General features: G+C 53.4%; 3 protein-coding genes across 3 annotated transcripts; 2 read left to right on the top strand and 1 right to left on the bottom strand.

Moving 5' to 3' along the window:
• Positions 1 to 6,535: 6,535 nt before the first annotated feature.
• Positions 6,536 to 7,807, bottom strand: LOC142355533 (ATP-dependent DNA helicase PIF1-like). The gene has a single exon (XM_075407662.1). The coding sequence runs from the start codon at positions 7,805 to 7,807 to the stop codon at positions 6,536 to 6,538; it is 1,272 nt and encodes a 423-aa protein (XP_075263777.1).
• Positions 7,808 to 14,351: 6,544 nt separating this feature from the next.
• On the top strand, positions 14,352 to 16,891 carry LOC142355534 (uncharacterized). The gene is made up of 7 exons (XM_075407663.1): positions 14,352 to 14,419; positions 14,562 to 14,781; positions 15,159 to 15,277; positions 15,437 to 15,499; positions 15,626 to 15,727; positions 15,975 to 16,217; positions 16,402 to 16,891. The coding sequence occupies exons 1-7, from the start codon at positions 14,384 to 14,386 to the stop codon at positions 16,513 to 16,515; spliced, it is 897 nt and encodes a 298-aa protein (XP_075263778.1). The 5' UTR covers positions 14,352 to 14,383; the 3' UTR covers positions 16,516 to 16,891.
• Positions 16,892 to 18,002: 1,111 nt separating this feature from the next.
• Positions 18,003 to 19,676, top strand: LOC142355532 (uncharacterized). The gene is made up of 3 exons (XM_075407661.1): positions 18,003 to 18,529; positions 18,855 to 18,984; positions 19,541 to 19,676. The coding sequence occupies exons 1-3, from the start codon at positions 18,003 to 18,005 to the stop codon at positions 19,661 to 19,663; spliced, it is 780 nt and encodes a 259-aa protein (XP_075263776.1). The 3' UTR covers positions 19,664 to 19,676.
• The last annotated feature ends 2,330 nt before the right edge of the window (positions 19,677 to 22,006 follow it).

The following is a 22,006-nucleotide window of genomic DNA, read 5'->3' as shown; positions in this document are numbered from 1 at the left end:
CTGGAACAGGGTACATACGAACGCACCGTGTCATTAACCTTGTCTTCTTCTGCGATCAGGCCAACAATTTCGTACCCAGCGCACGATTCCGGCAGCAGGCGGCTCTGCAGCTCGGAGGCCAGCGGTAAAGCATACTCTCCCCACTTTTTATGCTGCAGCAAGTCTTCAAAGGTTCCGTTACTCCACGAAAGGGTGAAGTTATCCGACAGCTCCAGCACTGTCTCCTCGATCAGCTCCCCCTGGCTGTTCTCAACGACGTTCTTATTAGCTTTGATGGTCAGGTTGCCGTCAGCATCTGCCAGCTCAATCTCGGCACCCTCCGGAGCTGCTACATCTAGAGCGGCCAAAGTGCTCGACGGCACGCGAGTATCGGTTGCCAGTGCTTGCACACCATCGATGACAGAAGACTCGTACGAGTTCTTCACATTTTTCAGCCCCTCTATGAACATGCTCGAGTTGTGGAATCCCAGAGAGGTGAAGTCGTCAGCTCCGGACTCAAGACCGTCTGAACTGATGCCAGCTCCGACGACAAACCGTGTGCCGTTCAAGCCGTAGAGCGACTTGTTATAGTGCACGAGCAAGCTTCCGGTTTCGATGATGATGGCCACTTTCGATTCCTTGATCCCTCCCAACAACCTTGAGCACTGTCCTGCATCGGACAGGGCGGAACCGGCTCCCTCCCCCACCACTTGGAGAGGCGAGGAGAGCAAGACGGACAGGCACAGGGCGGCGAACAGCCACCGATTCGATGCGACGGCTAGAGGGTTCATCGTACCCGCCTCGCCCGCTAATTTCGGAAACACTGACAGAGATGCTGCTTATCAGTTACTTCCTGTCGTAAAATCTTCAAGACCAGACAGATAGGGAGGGAAATCAAAAGCAGGTGCCATTAGCGTCCCCCACTTCTGCTCCTGCAGAGTGAGACCGTTCGCTGCAGGTGTATCGAGTAAACCTTCCGCTGGCGGACGCTTCGTGGGACAATCGCCCACCGTGTTCACCTCGGCGACATCGGCAGCCTGCAGCTCAGGCGATAGTGTATCTCCTGCTCGTTCATTAATTTAGCTAGAATACATGTACGAGCAGAGGTGGTTATACCGCTTGGTACCCGACGCTTAAAAAGCTTATTACGAGTAGAGCACAAGTTACACCGTGCGTCAGGCCATAATACTCGAATGACATTCCGTGATCTATTCGAGATATTCGCACTATTTCCCGATCGAAGGGATGCAGCTCGATCGGAAAAATACTCGAGGGTCGTCACGATTCACGAACAGTCGTGGAAATCACGAACTCGGGAGCTGTCGGCTTGGAGCATGATTTCGACGACTTTTTTTTCACCCCCGGGATTTCGACGACTATTCGTGATAGATCTCTCGAATCTTTTTCCTCCCTCGTGCCTAGTAGTAGGGATAGGTACAGGCTTGCAAGTTGCATCATCAGTTGCACATGTGCCATGTAGGTACCTACCCTGGGGCCTGGGTAATTATAACCTGGGTAGGGTACCCTACGTATCACAATTCACAAACTCAGTCAGGTACTGTTTCGCTCTCATTTTACCGTCGTAATAAACGCAAAATTCTGTACTGTAAAGGTACAATCCATACGCGAACGATGGTACACTTTTGAAATCGGTACTGCCGAAAGTACGGCGAAAATGCGCATTTTGTGGCGGGCGCCGGGCATGCACTAACTAGTATTACAGGAGGAACTGCTACTACTAGACTCCTGCTCCTGCTAGTAACTACTAATTTTAGTTAGACCGTGGCGTAGGCCAGAGCTAGCGATACACGTACAAACAGGTAGTAGGCCTCTACTCGCAGATCGAGCCAGGCCGGCAAGTGTGAGAGGTTGGTTACAGTCACTAGGGCAGCCGCACAGCTGGGAGTGTAGCCAGGCAAGTAGGTACCTACCCTACCTAAGGTACACTGCCGGAGTGCCGGATGGCCACTCCGGAATAATGATGGAATCATGACAGACAGGTAGGGTACGTACGGAAGTACAGTGTACCTTACACTACATAGTGTACGTACCTGCACGTTTCGTTATTTGTATGTATGTAATTCAGGATTACCTTGTCAAGCTTACACTACCTACCTTACGTACCAGTGTCACCTGTACAGATCTGGGGCCGTGCTGCCGTATATATGTGGGCTGTGGGATGTGGCCGTCGGCCGCAAGGCTGCATGGCAGTGGGTGCTTCGGGGTGCTTCAACTTTCATGAGGCTCAAGCCGACAGTCGACACCCGCAGGTACGTCAGTGTACATTGTACTGTACAAGCTAGGTACACCGTACACTCGTTGGAATTGAGAAATGAGAATGCAGGCGCGCATGCATGGCTAGCTTGCCCATGCCCCATGTTGCTTGTACTGTACCTACGTACCGTACTGTACAAATCACATACGCTCGACCTCGACCGCCGCCGCGAGCACCTACTATATACCTACCGGTGGCCAGCGATGTACATGCTGTGTCGTCGTAAATGGAGGTACACCACGTACCTAGTGTACAATAACCGAAATTTTAGTTCTGGTACCGAGGTACCTACCTACCCTACCTCTGAAATCTGGCAATAAGGTACCCTACTTAGGGTAGCCGGAGCCCCCGATATCCTGGGATATCCCAGGTTAATCCCAACCCGGATATATCCGGGACCGGGAATATGGCCTCTGGAGACTGGGAAAGACGCGCGATGTGAGAAGCTATCCCGGCATATGCGGGATGACCCGAACCCAGGATAAACCCGGCATATCCCGCCCCGGGGGTCTGAGGGTAGAGTACCCACAGTACGAGTACAGTACTGTAGAGCGTAGGGCGTAGGCAGTACGAGTAGGTAGCTGTAGGCATCCTGACGGCTGACACCTGTACTCCTGGGGGTAAGCATCTTAGGATATTGAGTGTGTACCTACTAGGTACCTAATACAAGAGTCGGTGTACAACGCTACGATCTTGGGATATCAATAACTGTACTGGCCAGCTAGTATATTATGTACGAGGGCAACTTGTAGTTGGGCGAGCGCCACGCTGCGAGTGGTGCGAGTCGTCCGCTGCATGCAATCCCTGAGGTCGTGCTTCCGAATTTAGAGGAAGATAAGTTAAAATTTAAACATGAAAAAGGTACCAAAACCAGTATAACATGGGATTCTCTAAATATTCAGGAAGAAAATTTGAAAGATAAGTTGAAATTGAAACATGAAAGGTAATTTAAAATTAGTAGAACATGATTCTCAATTGTATTCAGAAATGGGCACCGCTCCACCACCTCCCTCTATCTCTCGGTAGTAGTCCGTGCCAGCTGCGTAATAAGGCTGGGTATCAACCATCGATACATCGTGGAAGGTATCAAGGTTTTGATACTATTGCCATCGAAATGGCATCAAGTATCGAGCCCTCTGGTATCGATGGCATCGGGAAGAACAAGCCGTCCCATCAATAGTATCGTTTAGAACGCCCCTCACTATCGATACTATCATATTTAGAGGGCTTGACCATCGATAGTATCGTTTACCAAGCGGCTGACCATCGATACTATCATGCAAGACGCGCCTGACCATCGATACTATCACCTAACTGCCCCAAACCATCGATACCATCACCATTCTAGCAGCGAAGCATCGATACCTTTACCCCAGAACCCACGGAACATCGATACCATCGATACTGGTACGGTCCGATATCAATACCATCAAGTTACGATTGCCCAACCATCGATACCTACCGCGCTACTCGCAGCAACCATCGATACCAATCGTTATTGCGATTTGTACTATCGATAGTATCGGATATCGGCCGCCTGTTGGATCATCGATAGTATCGACAATATCAGATATTTGATTGCACCACAAAGTCACCTACCTAGTACCTACCTACCCACCTACTAGTACCTACCTACTTGCCTACCATATTGAAACATCTACCTATATGGCCAATATGTGTGATAATTACAAATGAGTACTACTAATAAGCTACTAACATGGAACTTGGGCAGTTGCACTGCGCGAAGCTGTTGGGTTTTGGGTAGTGCGGAGCTTACAATCCTACTGATTTACTCGGAAAACATGGGATCATTCATCATTTAGCAAATGCTCCCAATCTCTAAGAGTGTCCTCTGCTAGTCCCGACAACTCCGCGTCCAGATACCTACTGCCAGGTACCTACTACGGGTACTTCCAGGTCTAATTGGTACCTGTGTTACGCGGCCTGCCGCGGGGGCTATATGAGGTGCTGTCCTCTGACGTCCTTCAATATGTACTTACATGTGTAAGTCAACTCTCTCTAGGGTACCTGTAGTAGGTACCAGTACTTCACCTACGAGTACCTACTCCAGGTACCTTCTATGTTTACTCCACGTACCTATGAGTACCTACTCCAGGTACCTACTACGGGTACTTAGCATAGGTACCTGGGTCCAGGTCTAAGGCAAGCATTTCCTGCCGCTTGCCCCTTCTCCATAGGTGCCGCCCTAAGCCCTTCTCTCCACCACCACCTCATGTTGTCTGAAATCCCGGTGCGGAAACCGAGATTTATAACTTCCAATCCCGGTGCGAGAACCAAGATATGTAGGCAGTCAGGGCGCTCCTCCGCCTCCTATTCGTCTTTGTAACCTGTGCAGGAACATATTCACAAAACGCAGTTGCAGAAATTAAATCAGAACTTTCAGAGATTGTTTTACAGTACTTTCACAGTACTGGTATGGTACTATACAGCCCTGGCTGTATAGGTACTAGGTACTAGGAGTAGGTACTCCTATGTACCTACGAGTACCTTCTCCAGGTACCTACTGCCATGTACCAACTACGGGTACTTCCAGGTCTAATTGGTACCTGGAGTAGGTACCAGTACTAATCCTACGAGTACCTACTCCAGCCTCCAGGTACCTTCTACGTTCACTCCACGTACCTATGAGTACATACTCCAGGTATCTACTACGGGTACTTAGCATAGGTACCTGGGTCCAGGTCTAATTGGTAGGTACCTGGAGTAGGTACCAGTATTGTACCTACGAGTATTTAGGGAAAACCAACGCTTCGCTGAGATCACCTTGCCTACAGTACTAATCCTACCGTACCGGCCTACCCTAGAGGTACCTACAACTAGCTGGGGCACGAGTACTAATGAGTAGGTACCTACCAGTACTCATACTTAGTTCCTACGATTTGGTACCTACGTACTATGAGTAGTAATGAGTAGGTACCTACCAGTACCTACTCATAGTACCTACGATTTCTACTCGTACCCAGTAAAACCCCCTAGATCGTGCGGCTCCTAGCTATCCTGATATTGATCGTGTGGCTGCCTAATTTTGACCCCTATTTTGCACCACATCTTGCGGCTCATGTACATCGGTGGTTAAATCTGACGGCATAAATTATTTACGGGCCGAATCGTGCGGCCACAACTGTCCCGCCGATCATCGGACGGCTCCCTAATTAAGCTTCATTACTATATCGCTAATCTCACGAGTACTCGTACGGAAACAGTTAAAAACGGAAAAGTGAACGTATATAGTATGTTCCCGTACCAGTGATACCATTAATCGCTACGCGCTGCGCTTTGAGCAGTAGTACCTACTCCCCAAAACCCAACGCTTCGCTGAGATTATATTCGTATCCAATATGTATAATAGGGTACCTACTAGTACTAGGATTATTTCGCATTTCAAATTGTGCATATTATTATAAAGGTATTCAGTAATGTCGGGTACTGTATGCAATAAATACCGAAAAATCCGGGGGAGGAACAACACGACATGTTGGGGAAAGCTCAAGGCCGGGGCTTTCCATATGTTACAACATTGTCGCGGGTTCAATTCCCATTGGTGAAACATTTGTAGGCGGGATGAGGCTCCCACCCACGCATGCTCGACCCTCTCCCCCGCCAAGTGAGATCGTCCAAGTACGATTCTTGCGCCACACACCCTAGCTTGTGAAAGAGGGGAGTTTTGTTAACCTTTAATTTTCCGTATTCGTATTCTTACCTAGAAATATTCGTATGAAACAAACCCAACTATCAGTGCTTGATAGCGATACATCGGTATCGGTATCGATACCGATACCAGTCGAAACTATCGATACCGATGCCGATACCTTGACCTGACTATCGATACCAATAGTTCTACTGACCTCGACCATCGATACCGATGGTTCAACTGTCCCTGACCATCGATACCAATGGTTCAACTGTCCCTGACCATCGATACCGATGGTTCAGCCAAACCTGACCATCGATACCGATACCGATACGGAACGCAACTATCGATGGCAATAGTCTATTGGCCTTGTACTATCGATACCAATAGTTATTTGTCATGCTACTATCGATACCAATAGGGAAATGGCACTCAACCATCGATGCAGATAGCGATACCATCCCGCGACTATCGATACCGATAGCGATACCTTCCGGTGACTATCAATACCGGCTGGCCCAACCATCACTACTATCGATACCGACTGGCCCAACCATCACAACTATCGATACCCGCCGGCCCAACCATCACTACCATCGATACCGACAAATCCAAGTTGATACCCAGCCTTACTGCGTAAGATACGTGTCATGCAGCTTCCGCTTGTGAAGTTGAGTCAAGCTTTTCAACCTATCGAGACGATCAAACGACGGGCAGGGGTGCAACGCCAAGTTGGGGAGTACCTTCACCTGGGACAACGCCACAAACGATAGGCCAGCGGAGCCCTCCCTGTTGCCAAGATTCACAACCGCCTTGGTGATCGGACGTCCCTCTCCAATTGTGAAGCCTTGGCTCTTGTGGATATTGATAGAGAAGGCCAAAATGATCGGGAATTGAGTCCTTGAAACATTCCGGCTTCCGAGGGTCGCCTCACAGCTACTGGCCGTCAGAGGCACATGCCAAGCCACCCCTTGGTAACCTGGACGGGCGTAGTCGTCGAACTCCACGATGATTGCCAGGGGAAGGTGGGGAGGGCCTTCTCCGTCTACATAGACGATGGCCCGCACTGTGCCCATGGCCCCGTTCACAAAGCCGCAACCTGTCCAGAGATTCCGCCGAAGCGTAACGCGAGATCCTAATGCAACTACCACACGGGATTCCAAACCCATGAAGTGATTTGCATCCGCGTCCTTGCCGACACTGGGGTGGCTATCTTGCGCATGAAGCACCGCCATTGGGTTCCCTAGCCGTTCGTAGCACCGCAGATTGTGCTCAAGGGCTCCCGTCCTGGTAGGATACAACCACAAGGCGTCCATGAACTGATGCTTCTCGTCCATTGGGAGGTGGGCTAAAGACCGGGTTTTCCAGACGTTCCAATCTTCCTTAGTGACCTCCCCCTCCCGGAGGCGCTGCAGCATTCCGTAGAATGGGTCGTTGGCATCTTGCCGCATCGGTTGCCTCAACTGCACCACAGTGTTGAATAGGTTAACGTATAGCGCTGCACCGGCAGCCGCATGGCTTGAAGTTGACCAGCGCCCGCTGTCGAGATCGAACTTGGGTTTGTCATTGACGGGAGGTAGCTGGCCGTTGTCTACCACGATGGTGACATGGACACCCCCGAATGGAAGGTTCGGCTTCCCCTTCGCCTGTCGCAACCGAGCATCAATGTGGCCAAGCATTCTCAAGCCGACCATGCTCTGCTCGTCGATGATGAGTAAATCGACATCCTTCCACCGGTCCTCCAATCTCGCCTTCCCTTGCCCCTCCAACGACTCGAGTTTCGTGACGTCCTTCACCGGCAGTTGGCACACGTTGTGCAATGTGCGTCCTTTGAACAAGAATGCAGCCATGCCAGTTGGGGCTGCCAATATGTAGCGGGAGTAGTCGCCGTCCGTGAGCATACCAATCACCTTCACGATGGCCTTCACGGTGCGGCTCTTGCCGGTTCCCGGTACTCAGAATATTCATGAGTAGCTGCCCACTCCCCGCTCCCGAAAGGTGGCTCCACACGATGCCCACACACAAGCGTTGCTCCTCACGAAGAGTGCGGAAGCTCACATCCGACACCCAATCCCCGACGTCCATGCTAACATCTGTGGTTTGGATCTATTCCGAAAGCCACGTCTGCACATCTTGTAGCCCACGGTCACGCCACTCTTGGGGGCACGCTTCACTCCAATCGATGTTATCTGCCTCACCACCCTCGCCATCTCCCTCGCCACCGCGAAAGTTGGCATCGCGGCGAAATAGTTGGTCCACGTCATCCTCCTCCTCGACGTCTTCGAAATGTTCCTCATGTTCTTCCTCAGCCTCCTCTTCCGGGACTTTCCGTCCATTGACCACGGCCTCAGTCTTTGCGATGGCCTTCTCCGTCTCGTGCTTAGCCTCCCTCACGAGACGCATAAACAAACGTTGCACTGGTAGGGGGGCGACGCCGGGGAACTCCCCCTTGTGAAATGTTGTCACCCATGGGTCCTCCCAATCGCCCGATCCGGATGCAGGCATGGGCTCCGCGATCCGGGGGCCGCACGGAATAGGGTTGGCTAGCACATCATCTGGAGACTGCCTCCATGGGACGTGGGCGGTAAGGATCTGCCGGCAGAATTCCCCATAACGCGGCCCATACAAAGGCGGCTTGATCCAAGGCTTCATGACCGGAACCTTGGCCGGACCGCCAACAGCGGTGTAGTTGGGGAGATGCTTTGCCTTCAGGTCGTACATCGAAATAGTCGAAAGCTCTTCCGGGCGAGACTTGTACCACTCAGGTCCGACTCCGAGACAATATTGTTCTCATCTCCGTCCTCCCCGCCGGTGTCTCTGGCTCGCTGGAGGCTGCGCTGGCCATTTGTCCGGAGGTTAACAAATCCGCGGGGACACTGCCACATGGGCAGCTTATGGAGAATGTGGCAGACCTCAACGGCGCCGTAGTCACGCTCACCGATTTGCTTGTTGAGAAGGCGGCTCAAGACTTGGGTGACTGTGCGGTACTCTCCCCCCGCACTCTCCACAACGGCCTCCCGGACAACGGACTTGAACATGACCTCGAAGAAAGCTGACCTCTTCTCGCCCTTAGTTGCGTACTTTCAGATGTAGTTCAAGAGAGCGTCGTGATCCAGGATGAATTGCACGTCCACGTTGGCCCGTATCCCGGCCGCAAACCAAGCGATGACTACGACATGTGTTCCGCAAGTCAAAGCGGCTCCGCGGGGTAGCGATATCGTTATATCGCTAACAGCCTCTACCTCCCGGCTGGAGCAGCACAGCCGAGTGATCGGCGAGCCTGGGGCTCTGGAGGGGCTAGCTAGGGTTACCGTACCGTACCCTAGGATCGGACGGCCATTTCGAAGTGCGAAAATTCGATCGGACGGCGCCTATTTAACGTGACTAATTTTTCCCGACAGGAAGAAATTTCTGCCCTACATATAAGAAAAAAGTACCCTACCGTGGCACATCAGACACCGCCCGATTTTCATCGTTCGGCCCAGAAAAATTACCCGGTCCCCAATATATGTTTACCACTCACGTACCTTTAGCCTGAACGCTACGTTCGGTGCTGATGCGCACCATCCTCGCTTCGCTTGGATTAAATTACTAAGGATATTAAAACTGTTTCGTTTTGAGGGCAAGTACACGGGGGGTCGTACCCCGCCGTTCAACGGGCATCGAGCAGCCGGTTTGGTGGGTCGCGCTCGGTTCTGGCGAGCGCTGTAGCCCGAAACATGTCGTTCGGAGAGTTTCTGGCGATTTTTGGGGGGGGCTCATACTCAGGATGTGCCCATTCATACTTCGAAACTCCACCGAATAATGCACAAAGTCCTACTGGAAAACTATTATTTGTTTTCAGGCAAATAATATATATGCCCCCCCCCCATTCTGACGGGATCGTCCGGCTAAAACAACAGATATAATTAGTGTCGCCTAATAATAATGATAGTAATAATAATCTCAATGTTCCACCGGTCAAAGCACCTTTTCTCATCCCCGCCCCGAAGAAGCACATAATATATTTCAATGCAACATGAACCCATGTAGTAGTACATGTGCACCCTTTGTAAAATGATTACTATGATATATATACGAGGGCAACTTGCAGTTGGGCGAGCGCTAGGCTTCGGATGGTGCAATGGTACGTACCTAGCTCGTACTATACGCGTACTCGTACAAACCGTGCCTATCACCCGTAGTACGTACGGCCGGCTTTTGAGTGATCGGACGGCCTGCAGCCAGTACTACGTCATCGGACGTTTCCTATTTTTTAAAAAAATCGGCATCTTTTCGTTTCCCGACAGCAAGAAATTTCGCCCCATCTATAGGAATAATTTACTACACGGAAGCATATTTACAACCGCCCGATCTTGATCGTTCAGCCCAGAAACTTGTCCGGCCCCATTATATGTTTACTACTTCATGTACCTGATAGCCTGAACGCTCCGCTCCGGTGCCGCTGCGTACCGTCCTCGCTGCGCCTGGATTATCTCAGCGAAGCGCAATTGGGTTTTGGGCAATAGGAGGTACGAGTACATGAATAGTACGCTCAAAGCGCAGCGCGTAGGTAGCGATTAGTGGTATCGCCCGAACAAAAGAACAGCTTGTTATTCGCTGAAGTTAGCTGTTTCCGAATTTGGAAACAGTACTAATGCTTATAGTAATGGCGGAAAAATAGAAAATGCTTTTTTGGTCTGGATGCATGTACACTCGCTGTTAGTAGTTAGAATAGTCTCAGAGATTGTGGCCAAACCGAAGAAGTAATTTCTTTCTTAACTGATGTCATGTTATACCAAGACTATAGCTAGGTATCGGGGCAGTAACATACCAGGTATACTAGACCAGGTATACCAAGTAGATCAATATGTAGATAGATGGATAGATATTACTTACATATGTAAGTCCATTTTAAGGACCTCAGAGACTTTAGGTCTCACATATAGCCCCCGCGGCCTGCCGCGTTATTTTTTTTTCCTCTCTCTCCCACGATGTTTTTTGTCCTACACTGAGGTAGGGTGTCCTAAAACCCTAAGCCAATATGTACTAAGTATATCTGTAGACCAATATCCAAGTAGACGCATATATATATGTAGACCTGTAGAGCAAGTAGACCAAGTAGGCCTGACATCGTGAATGCCGAACCCTGACTTTAACCCTGCACGACCGAAAACCCAACAGCTTCGTGCAGTGCAACCCGTCCTGGTGCAACTGCCCAAGTTCCATATCATACTATCTCCCTATATTGTGAACGCACATTTGTAATCCTCGTCCGATTTGGCAGCTGTGTGACCTCTGACACACCGGTCATGAATCCCTGGACCCTGATCACATAGTACTTGTAGGGCTTCATTCCGTGCCAGCTGGACGTCGTCTGAGTTGGCACATGGCATCGGCAATCGGCATTCGGCCTGTCAGTGCCCTGGGGCCTGGGCGCCTGGGCCCCGCCAGTCCCATGCACCTACCCTACCCTACCTTCCCTAGCCCCTAGTCCCAGGTAGGTACCTACCTTCCCTACCCCCTCTGGGTACCCTAGCGTGGGACGGCCGTGCGGACAGGAAGCAGGCCCGGGGGAATGGGAATTGGGATTGGGCATTGGCCCTTTCACGCACGTGCTCGGTGCGCGTGTGCGAGGCACGTGAGTCCGCACGAACCAGTAAGGCATCGGTCGGACGTCGCGATGCTTAGCTTGAACGGCATCCTCCTGCGTAGCCTTGTAAGCGATCTGCCGACCTTGTCTGCCTCTCACCTTAGCCGGCTGAAGGCTGTTACGGATGGGTCAGTGTCGGGCGTCGGTGCCGCTTCCGGCTAAGGCAAGGAAACTGTTTACCTCGCTGCCCTCGTCCGAGACCGATTGGGCGCGCAAGTGCCAAGTACTCGTACTGCTAAGAGCTAGCTAGGATTACAGTTTCCGCAACACCACGCTGTCAATATTCAAGCCGCAGCTCGGAAGGCGTCAGGGGACGCTTAAAGATTCCGACAACACGTACCACATCCACACCGAATCGGCACGCGGTTGTGATCTCAGAGTAGTGAGTGGTAGTGTGGTACCCTACCAAAAGTCCAATTAAACGTATTGATTGAGTGGAATGAATTAAGCCCTGCTGGATTGCGGAGGATTCTGTCACTGCTGCGGAGCTAGAGCTGCGGAGCTACTATAGCCTTCGTTTCTTCACTGGCCGCACCGCCGCACAACAGTGTCGATATCCTACCTGTCAAAGAGCGCCTCGCTGCCTGCGAATAGAGGTTAGGTAGGCTTAGAAGGAGGCTAGAAAGTGTCGCATATTCCCTCCCCCTCGGTGGTTTGCTGAGGAATGTGTTGTACAGGAAGTCGCCCAGTCAGAACCTGAAAACGACAGTCATCTTTGTAGTGTGAGCACGGCCGCTCTACCCCCCCCCCCCCGGGTGGCCTCACCACGTCATACTCCTCCCAACCCCCTACCCACCCACCGTCCCGTCGGGTCCTTATCCAGCCCGCGCACCTCTCCTTCCGGTCCCCGTCGAACGGGCGTACGTGCTACCTGCCTGCTCGTCTCCGCACCCGGCAGAATGGTCTGCACTCGACCACGAACACTCTGCAGCAGGCCCAGCTGCCTGACCATGCCCATGCATGGGCGGGGGTCAGGTGCGCCCCCTCTACCTTGCTAAAGTTGTCCCTCTCTTGGCTCCGTTTTCTCTGCCCACTCCTCCCCGGACTCCAACCCCTTCTAGTGAACCCTTCCCGCCTCCCTCCCCTGATCTCGTTCCAACTTACACTTACCCTGACAGCAAGACCTCTGCAGTGTTCTACATGACCTGCTCTCGTACATGAGCCTTGGCGGGGCTGACATGTCTGACTCACATGTACGATCTTGCTTGCTCTTACTCGTCATGTCCACTCTGCCCTTGCAGCCTCACCTGCCGTTGCTAACAGCACCAGCAGCAGTAGCAGTAGGCTGCCATTGCGGCTGGGAGCTCTAGCGCTCAGCCGTCAGAGGCCCAGCAGGGATCGCAGACGGAGCTGTGTCACTGCCTCAGGTACAGTTCACCCTTCTCTCCTGGTCTGGGGGGATAACACACGAACTGGTATCTGCAAATTTCTGTTTGTAACGAAGCACTTGGGCACCGTCTGTCACCATGAACATCAGTTGCCCTGGGCAGCAGCCAGTACTCCCACATCCTGGTCCTTCACCCGCAGAAGAGGGGGGGGGGGGGGGGGGGCTGATGGCTCCCGGACTACATTGCCTCACAAGCCTACCTTTGCTGTATTCCCGGTCTTCCACAGGCAGCTTTTCCGATGCTCAGTCCTCTTCTGCTGGACAACGTGTCAGCCGCAGCCCATCGAAGGGTCGTGTCCCCAAGTCCGGTCTACAGCAGCAGAGCAGCCCCGAGCTAAGCAGCGAGGGGCCTCAGAAGCGAGGTAGTACCACAAGCACTTCTGCTGCCCGGGTAGCAGGGCCATTGGTAGACTCTGAGGAGCCAGCCAGCAAGGTCAGTGCATTGTCGGTATCAGTCTTAACTGACGCCCTGGTCTGTGTCTACTCGATGGATTTTGCCTGAAACTGCATGGAAGTGCGGTTCTCATCTACGCCCGTTTCACCACCACCTCACCACCTGCAGGCTCGTCCCCCCCCCCCCCCCCCCCCCCCCTCGGCTCGTCCCCCCTCTCTGCCACTGCCTTATGGCGCCCAATGTGCCTGCCTCCTCCTCTACCCCAGCCTACTTCCATCCATCCTGATTAAGTCGGCTCTCCGGTCTACGCTGCAAGAGACGGGCAGATGTATTCATCTACGAGCAATGATGGCAACAGGGATTCGGACTGACCCCAAAGTTTACACACCCTGGCCGAAGGTTGGGCGCCCCACGCATGAGCATCCTGTTTGCTGACTCCACATTTGCTGTCTCGGAAAGCAGGCAGCCACAGCCTCATCCTCTGTCACCAGCGAGGCCCCGGTGCACCGCCGTCGAGGGCGCCCCTGTGGAATTCCAGCTTGGAACAAAAACAAGAAGCTGTCAGCTGCGCACCGCAAGAATCTCAGCAACAAAATGAAGGAGAAGTGGAAGGACCCGGAATACAAAGCGAAACGACTTGAGACATTCAACAAGACGGTTTGTGCCTGGTTACCTGTCGTGCCAAACAGCTTCAGATGCACCTGCGGCCCTTCCAAGGATACCCTGCCTTGTTGTTTTGTCTTCCCCCCCACCCCCCCACCCCACCCCAAACCCCTGAGAGCCAGAGACAAGGCAAGAACAAGGGGAGGGGATTGTTTGAACTGGCACATGCGCAAATTGGCCCATTTTTTGGCCCTCTGTCACGGAATCTCTTTCCGGAACAGCAGGGATGTGCATGCTCTCCATAGTTGCTGGTCACCTCGCACGCCAGAGAGTGTGTGCTGCCATGTAGCTCGGGAGCTAGTCGACGTGCATCCGGCTTTGGGCCCTAACGCTTTCTGCTGTTGCAGGGCATGCCCGCGTGGAATAAAGGCAGGAGCTTTGACTCAGAAACCCGGGAGAAGATGGCCAAGGCCAAGCGAGGCAAGACACTGAAGAAGGTGCATTGAGCATCCTCCTCCATCCACTTGCAAATCGGAGACTCTCATTCTCTCCGCTCTTGCAACTTCAACCTCTTGTGGCCCCGATTGGGCCTTTGTTTTGTGTGATCTGACATGTGTGTGTCTGTTGCCGGGGTCCCAGTCAACAAAGGCCAAGATGAGCGCAACCCATTCCCGGAGGGGCGACCTCCACCACACCCCGGAGACAAGGGCCCTGCTGAGTGCCAAGCTCAAGGGGAGGAGGCCAACAGCTGCACACAGGGCGGCCATCTCATCGGGCTTGCGGCGGCGCCATGCGGCCGTGCGAGTGCTTGCAGCGGTGGAGGATGTGCACCGGGAGCTCACGGTTGCCAAGCACACAGGTGCTTTTTGCTAGCAGAGAACTGCAGAGCGAATGGGGGAGAAGGGGGTGGGCACTTTTCTGCACGCTTTTGTCTGCAAGACATGAAACGTGATGGTCAGAGCTCGCCCCGGCAGGCGGGCTCCTCCCTCAGTTTGGACGTCTCCCCCAGCCCTTGACGTCCCAGGCAGTGTTCCAGCAAAGAGAGAGGCGGGAAACAACCTTGAAACTGAAGAAATGCGACCGGGGGTGACTAGCAGTCATGCCCAGGGGTTCCCACCTCCCTGTGAGAGCTGTGAGGATCTATCTTTGCATCCATGATAGGCTTTCCTGTGCATTCTGCTGACACCTGCCTTGCTCCCCCCCCCCCCCCCCCCCTTTCCCCCTTTCTGTCCTCAGGTCCGGGCTCATCATCCTACGAGAGTGCGGCAAAGCGCAGCGGGGGAGGGAAGACTCCCTCACGCAACCAGCTCATGAACAGCTACAAAGCTCAGCTCAGAGAGTACCGCAACCTGCAGGTATTGGCTCGGTCTTTGCACGGGGGAACCCTGTGTTATCGATGCCCGTCACCAAAGCCACCCAACCCAACATAGCTGCGCCACATGTGAATGCACACACACACGGCATCATGATGTCTGTCATGCTCTGAGCACTGTTGTTCGGTACGACACTATCAGGAGGAGTTACAGCCCTGGACCACCGCGTTTACCACCAAGGAGGGACGGAAACCCACCCTGGAGGTGACACATTCCCCCTGCACTGCGCACCTTCTCCCTGTGCAGTTTTCATCTGCAGTGTGGACTAGTGTTGCGACTGCGCTTGCTCCGTCACCAACGATTCAACCTGCTGCTACGTCTGCACTGTAGGATGTGGAGGCAACCAACATCGAATGGCTTATCGTCCGGTACAAGCAGTACATTTTGCTCAGGGACCAACTGCTGCGCGCTATCCCGGCGTTTCGATCCAAGGTATCACGGTTGCGGCACAGCCGGCATTGACACTCGCCTCACCACTTCTCGCCTCGAGCTTGGGATTGTTATCATGGGTGCAGTGCAAGGGAGTGCACAGTGGGCTGGCCCCATCAATCCAAAATCTCTTAGAGTCTTGCCTAAGATGTTCACAAGAGCAGGGCATGGCTCTTCCCGTCCATGCCCAGAAGCAGGCTTGGCACTGGTTTGGAATTTGCTTCTTGAATTGCATCCCGCGGGTGTGCAGGCGGATGGGGACAAGTCTCCCACTGGTGGGGCCGCAGGAGCGGACCGGCAAGCGGCTTCAACGTTCATTGCCGAGGAAGCTGCCGCACGTGTGAAGGCCGCAATGGAGTATCGCCAGAGGCAGCAGGGGTCAGCGTCTGCATCGACCTCTGCAGACGGCGAGGAGTCTGGCGAAGGAAACTCTGTACGGGAGATTCCAACTGCCGGAGTAGGGACCGATGCGCGCGTGTCGGATGCCCTGCAGGTGAGGAGTTGTTGGCTTCTTCTTGATCCTGGTTTTCAAGCCTTTCCAGGCTCGTTTGGGTCTTGACCATCATGGGCAGGAGCGACTGCTGTCTAGACAAGCACCTCCTGGGTGCTGGCAACCCCCTGAAGCCTCAATTGCCCCCCCCCCCCCCCCCCCCTTTAAAAACCCAATCACTGTGCAGGCAGCCTTGGACTACCGCCAGAACAAGGCAAAGCTGGCGTCGGCGAAAGCCAAGGCAGCGGCCACAATGGCAGGAGGGGCCAACAGCCCCAAGAAGCCCCCATCAGTCCAGTAGGGAAAGGTATACTGTCGCAGGCCAGCAGGGCATGTCCTATGTGCCATCCGTCCAACGCCCTGTCGGATAGATGGGCGACGCCGAGACGAAGTCGACCTCCAGGCCACAGTGGACGCGCACCCTCCACCTGAAATAATAACGCTTCCGATGCGTATGAGAGACTATGTATCCATCAAGTAGTGCCACACCCTGCTTTAGAAAGGCCTGTGCCTGTGTTTACGCTTGTGGTAGAGGTATTTGATTATTCATCTGCATGAATTCCTCGGGATGGCAGTCAGATAGTAGGCAGATGCTTGGCATCATGCAGGGGTTCGGCTCTTCATGACTGCAGCAACCAAACTATAGCAGCATGGAAACTATCTCTGAGGCCCTGTAGAAAGGCAACTAGGAATTTGTGTGTAATGCAATAACCCCTTGTCAGTCTGTCTAGCGCAGGACCCAGCCCAGGCCCCACCCCAGGTCTAACCCGTGGGCCCACTCCCGCGCCACCGACATTCACCACGGCAGCACCTCCTCCATGCCGCACACCAGCCCCTACTTTACACCCCCTGTATGGGTACCCCGGCCTGATCAGACCACACCTGCCCCCCCCCCCCCCCCTCTCCGCCTTGGTATGGGGAAATGCGAATCTACAAAAGCTGTAGGCACCTAGGGTACTTAGTAGACAGGATAAAACTAGGGAGGGGTCGAATGTCGATCGAATTTAGTACTGTACCTAGTAGTCATGGGTATACATGTGGGGTGGGTATAGATAGATGTGGTAACGTACGGGTAACTCTAGCCAGAAGTAATCCGCGTACCTAGGTAGTAGTATCCGTAGTATCACTTCCGAGTTGCAAAACGTATATTACACTGCATATACCCGGGGCCGGACGGCCGGTGCCGGCCCAGCTACCGGTACGAGTACTACAATAGTCAGTGTACCCAAGGTGATAGGTTAGGGTACCCAAGGTGATAGGTCAGTGTACCCAAGGTACCTACCCTCTGCTAGTACTAGGTAGCTGCGCCCAGCAGTGGAGGCGGCCGGGGGATGGCGCTAGTTCTTTTTTTCTAAAAAATTACTGGTGCTAGAGTGGCACTACTGTACTATTGTACTACTCGTACTAGTAGGGACCTCCTGGTAGGGATACGTGCAAAGTACTCGTACTCGTAGGGTAGGGTAGGTACCTACCTAGCAGGACGCAGCCTGAGCGACTGAGATCACACCGGGCTGCGTTCTGGAGGACATTGAACAAGCACACCCTCCACCCTGCAACTGACGTCCACTGATGGTAACCAAAAAATTGAACTAACGATACATCAATCGGTGTGGAAGTCTGACTGTTGCTGCCCAGCAGGTCTTCAGTGTTGTCGGTTGGTCAAACAGCACAAGGGCTGTTGTGGCACCCTCCAGTCGGACACCCACCAGCCATAACCATACCTACCGTGCCATTGCTGTACAAGCTCAACCACCCGACAAAGCCTAGACAAGTTTGCTCCAGGAAGGAATGTCATGCTCAGTGCACTTGAACAGTGAGGTTTGCCGGCATACGGGTAGCAGCTTGCCTACACAACTACAGCCAAACAGCGCCAGACAAGCGATGTATGGCCATCCAAGCAGAGTGCGGCAGACAGGCACCACGTGTCATGCTGCGTACCTCGGAAGCTTGTTATGTTGCAGCCACGGGCGTGGGCCATTACCGAGAGCAGCATCACAGGGTAACTCCAGTTCTGGCCACGGACGCGGGTCCGCAGGTTTTGAAAATGCTAGGGGCAGCACCCGGACGCCTGGAACAGGACCATCGCTCTCGCCGCAGACCCCAGGCCAGAAATTTCTCGGCTCCAGAGTTGTGGACGGCAGGCGCAGGAAGCTCAGCTATCAGCGATGCCCAACACTAACGAGCTCTGTTAACCAATCAGTATCGCTTGCATTGCATCTCTTCCCAGAGCTGAGTGAGGCAGAGGTGGAGCAGCTCCTCCACCGGCTAACCTCACTGCTGACATGCACGCCTGAGGAGGGCTTAGACATGGCCAGGTCAGCCCAGTAGCCCCCCACCCTCCACTGAACCCAGAACCGTTCCTTCATGCCTTACGCAAGTCTTCCCCACGAGTCTGCTGTCACCCCCCCCCCCCCCCTCTTCCCATGTTGTGCTTGCTGTCCTTTGCGCTTCCCCTCTTCTGGCAATCAGGCATGGGGACTGCTCCTAGGGCTTTCATCGCGCTCACCTTACGCACATCCATATCACCTCCCCAAGACGAATGGCTCTCGGCATACGGCCATGTTCACCACGCAGTCCCGTGCTGGCGTGGTCTTGCCCAAAGGGTATGAGCAGTTTAATTTGTTCCCCTCAACCACACAGGAGAGCGCCGGGACTGCTGGAGCTCAGCTCGGCAGAAATGGCGGCCCGCATCCTGAAGCTGAAGAGCATTCTCCCGAATGCCAATCTCCCAGAGCTGCTCAAACTGAGGCCATCCCTTATCTTGCTTGAGGTACGTCAAGCAGAGGGCTTGATTCACACGACGTCCCTCCGGCTGCTGCAGGTGGGACTGGGGTTTCTCTCCTGTCTACGCTACAAAGAGTGAGGGGTGGACTGCTGAAATTCCAGGCCACATTATCCCTTCCCTTTTCCATACGGTGCATGTAGGGTTGATCCTGCAGATCACCGCTGGGGCCAGCACCTTACTCTGCCCGTCCAGTGACAACTGTGGGGCTTTATGTGAATGCATGCCTCTATTCATTGCCTTGAGGACTGCAGCAACCGCCCTGTTTGGGTTGGGCTGCTGACAAGGATCAGCGTGGGTCAGCCATGTCGTCTCTGAAACACCCAGCATCTGCAAGGTAAAGAGACTTAGGCTGTGTTTTTTTTTTTTTTTGGGGGGGGGGGGGGGGGGGGACTACTGGTAGGTTGGGCGGTAGTTTAGACAAAGGTTTGATTGCTAGGTTCTCATCCTGCGAATGCGTTCACAACACCCGTACAACACTAGAGTCGTGCCTGCTCTTCGTGGCCAGCGATCCATAATGCGGCTTCTGGACACCCAAATGCAGGACATGGACGCCAGTGCTGGACATGCCATAAAGATGATGCGCAGACTGATGCCGGGGACAGCAGTCGAGGAGAAGCTCCACCATGGCGGCACGGCCTACTGGACATTCGTTCAGCTTCTCTAGTGCTTGCAGCCACCCTACGGGATGCTGTCACATGGAACACCAGCAAATTGCCTTCGTTCCTCTGAGTCACGTCCTAGCTGGGCATTTGTGCAGAGATCCAATCACGTCTCTGAGCGTACAAGACATTATTACTGACCCGGACATGAAACACTTGCAAAGTCAAACTCTAACGGTCAATATCTTACATTGGTATATAGTTCACTCCGTTCCATTGGTAGATACGAGGCAAGGGCGAGACATGTACAGCGCACGGGATGAGGTACAGTCAAGCTAGCACCTGGCAACAATATCTCATCTGGCCCATGTTGTGCTGTCTGTAACGTGATGGTTGAGGACTCTAATCACTTCCTCTCATCGTATCAAAACTCGACGGGCTGGAAAGAAGGAATTGTATGCAGCGCCCAGGGCGGCAGGCAGCACAGCAAGTGTACATCTGCCATGACGGTCTCATGAAGTGCCGGATTGACGGCCAAGTTTAGGTCATCATGTGTTTGCCACAGGAGGCCGGTCATCAACAGACCCCAAAAGATCTGTCTCGAAACACACACTCGCTGCTCAGGTTGTGGTGAATCGTATAGCGGAACTGGTCAGTGGCAGGGCCACAACTGTATGGTGGCGGGCCTAACAGGTGGACTGGAGGGGTCATCGGTACAGACAGAGTCTGGCCTAAGCGAGTCGCCTCACATTGGTAAAGAGGTCATGGCGCCCCGCACAGGAGGCCCATCGCTCTGCAGCTCAGTGTACACAGTCCTCCAGCTGAGCTTGTCCATCTCAGTTCCCATAGCCATGCCCTGATCAAGTGACACGGACACAAGGTTGTTGGGACTGAGGCACCGCCAGAGAGAGGGATCACAGTGGGCAGTGCTGCAACAATACGCAACAGTGGCGAGGACGTGCCGACCTTCACGGCAGAGCACTTGGGCCCTAGTCCAAGCCTGCAATTGTTGCCGCCACCTTGTGCCCCAACCGTCTGCTGCTACAACTCGTCCTCCATGGCTAACTTTGCTGCTCCTGCATGCACTCAGACTTGTACTCTACTCAGACCTCCTCCAACACTGCCGGTGCAGTCACGGCCTTCGGCGGTGGGGCTCTGGCACACGCTGGTGTCTTGCGGTGTTCGGGCTTGGCCTCAGGGCTCTTGGGCTTCGGTGAAGGGATTGGGATGGGATGGGATGGGATGGGATCTTCGAGCAAGTTGAGCGGGTACTGTCAGAGACGGGTAGGGCAGTTTCAGGTGCGGGTTTGGGCTGGACCGGCGGTGGAGCCATTATCTATGGGCAGTCCTCCTTCAGGAAGGCCTTGTTACCGTGTGCCTCCCAGCTGGTATGGCCAGGACCATCTCGGCTATGTCGTCCACCTTCCGGCTGCTGTGGTGGGCCGTTGTGGGACCACGGGATCCTCCCACCTGCCGTGAAAGCCTCCCTGCTCGACGACACATGCACGAGGGTGGGGTGCAACATCTCTGCAGGTGCGAAGCAATTACAAAAGGACTTTGAGATGAGATGCAACGTGTGCTGATTTCACACCGACACAGGAAGTTGAAACAATGCACTGGTTAGACATTCTAGCTTGCGGCAGATTTGCTAATCAAACTACATAGGGCTACCACTGTTTATACAGGGAATCAGCCACCCCACCATGATGGCCAGCTGGATCAAGGTGAGCCGCATGGCGAAAGCCGGCATTCTCAGCTACTGCAGGCCTATGACCGCCACTGGTCCTTGCAGCGCTTGGCCTATCGACGGGGACAATTCCACAGATCCTCGGAGACCACTGAGGGTGCACCAGACACCTGCAGTCCAGACTCCAGGCCGCCGCAGCAGAGTACGCAGACTCGAAAGATTGGTGCAGGGGTTTTTCAACCCACCTTCTCCCAGGGGTCGAAAAAAAACGCAGATTGTGGAGTCTCAGGTCTTCATACATCCGTGGAAACACGTGCAACAGTCAACACAGAGAGCAGCGCCTGGATTGCGATTTTGGTCAGTGGTCTGTGCGAAACTGGGTTTGTTTTTCACGCCCGGGACGGGCCGGGAGACCGGAGAAGGTGGTGGTTAACTGGTTTTAGTTTTAAAAAAACATTTACTCGTATTCCCGGGGTTTTGACGGTTCTTGAGAGAGCATATGAAGCATCACCTGATATAATCCTTAGGCTTAGTGTACACACGCTGTCGACAAGTCGGATTATCGTGACTCGTGTCAGGTGTGAATTGTGATATCCCTACTTCGGACTCCGGACTACCTAGCAGATAGTCGGTGTGTATTAGTCGAGTGCGGAGTGAAACACAGTGATACATACAGAAAAGATATCAGAGGTACCTATGTCACTCAGAGGATAATCCCAAG

Source organism: Convolutriloba macropyga, unplaced genomic scaffold, assembly GCF_964194025.1.
Source record: "Convolutriloba macropyga unplaced genomic scaffold, txConMacr16.3 SCAFFOLD_4369, whole genome shotgun sequence".
Taxonomy (NCBI): domain Eukaryota; kingdom Metazoa; phylum Xenacoelomorpha; order Acoela; family Convolutidae; genus Convolutriloba; species Convolutriloba macropyga.
The sequence above is the reverse complement of the archived record's forward strand: the minus strand, read 5'-3'. Positions and strand labels throughout refer to the sequence as shown.

Coding starts and splice junctions, on each gene's coding strand:
- LOC142355533 (XM_075407662.1), bottom strand. CDS start 7,807: ATGCTCACGGACGGCGACTACTCCCGCTACATATTGGCAGCCCCAACT.
- LOC142355534 (XM_075407663.1), top strand. CDS start 14,384: ATGGCCAAGGCCAAGCGAGGCAAGACACTGAAGAAG. Junction 14,782..15,158: donor CACGGTTGCCAAGCACACAG/GTGCTTTTTGCT, acceptor TTCTGTCCTCAG/GTCCGGGCTCATCATCCTAC. Junction 15,500..15,625: donor GACGGAAACCCACCCTGGAG/GTGACACATTCC, acceptor TCTGCACTGTAG/GATGTGGAGGCAACCAACAT.
- LOC142355532 (XM_075407661.1), top strand. CDS start 18,003: ATGTCATGCTCAGTGCACTTGAACAGTGAGGTTTGCCGGCATACGGGT. Junction 18,530..18,854: donor GAGGGCTTAGACATGGCCAG/GTCAGCCCAGTA, acceptor TCAACCACACAG/GAGAGCGCCGGGACTGCTGG. Junction 18,985..19,540: donor CATCCCTTATCTTGCTTGAG/GTACGTCAAGCA, acceptor ACCCAAATGCAG/GACATGGACGCCAGTGCTGG.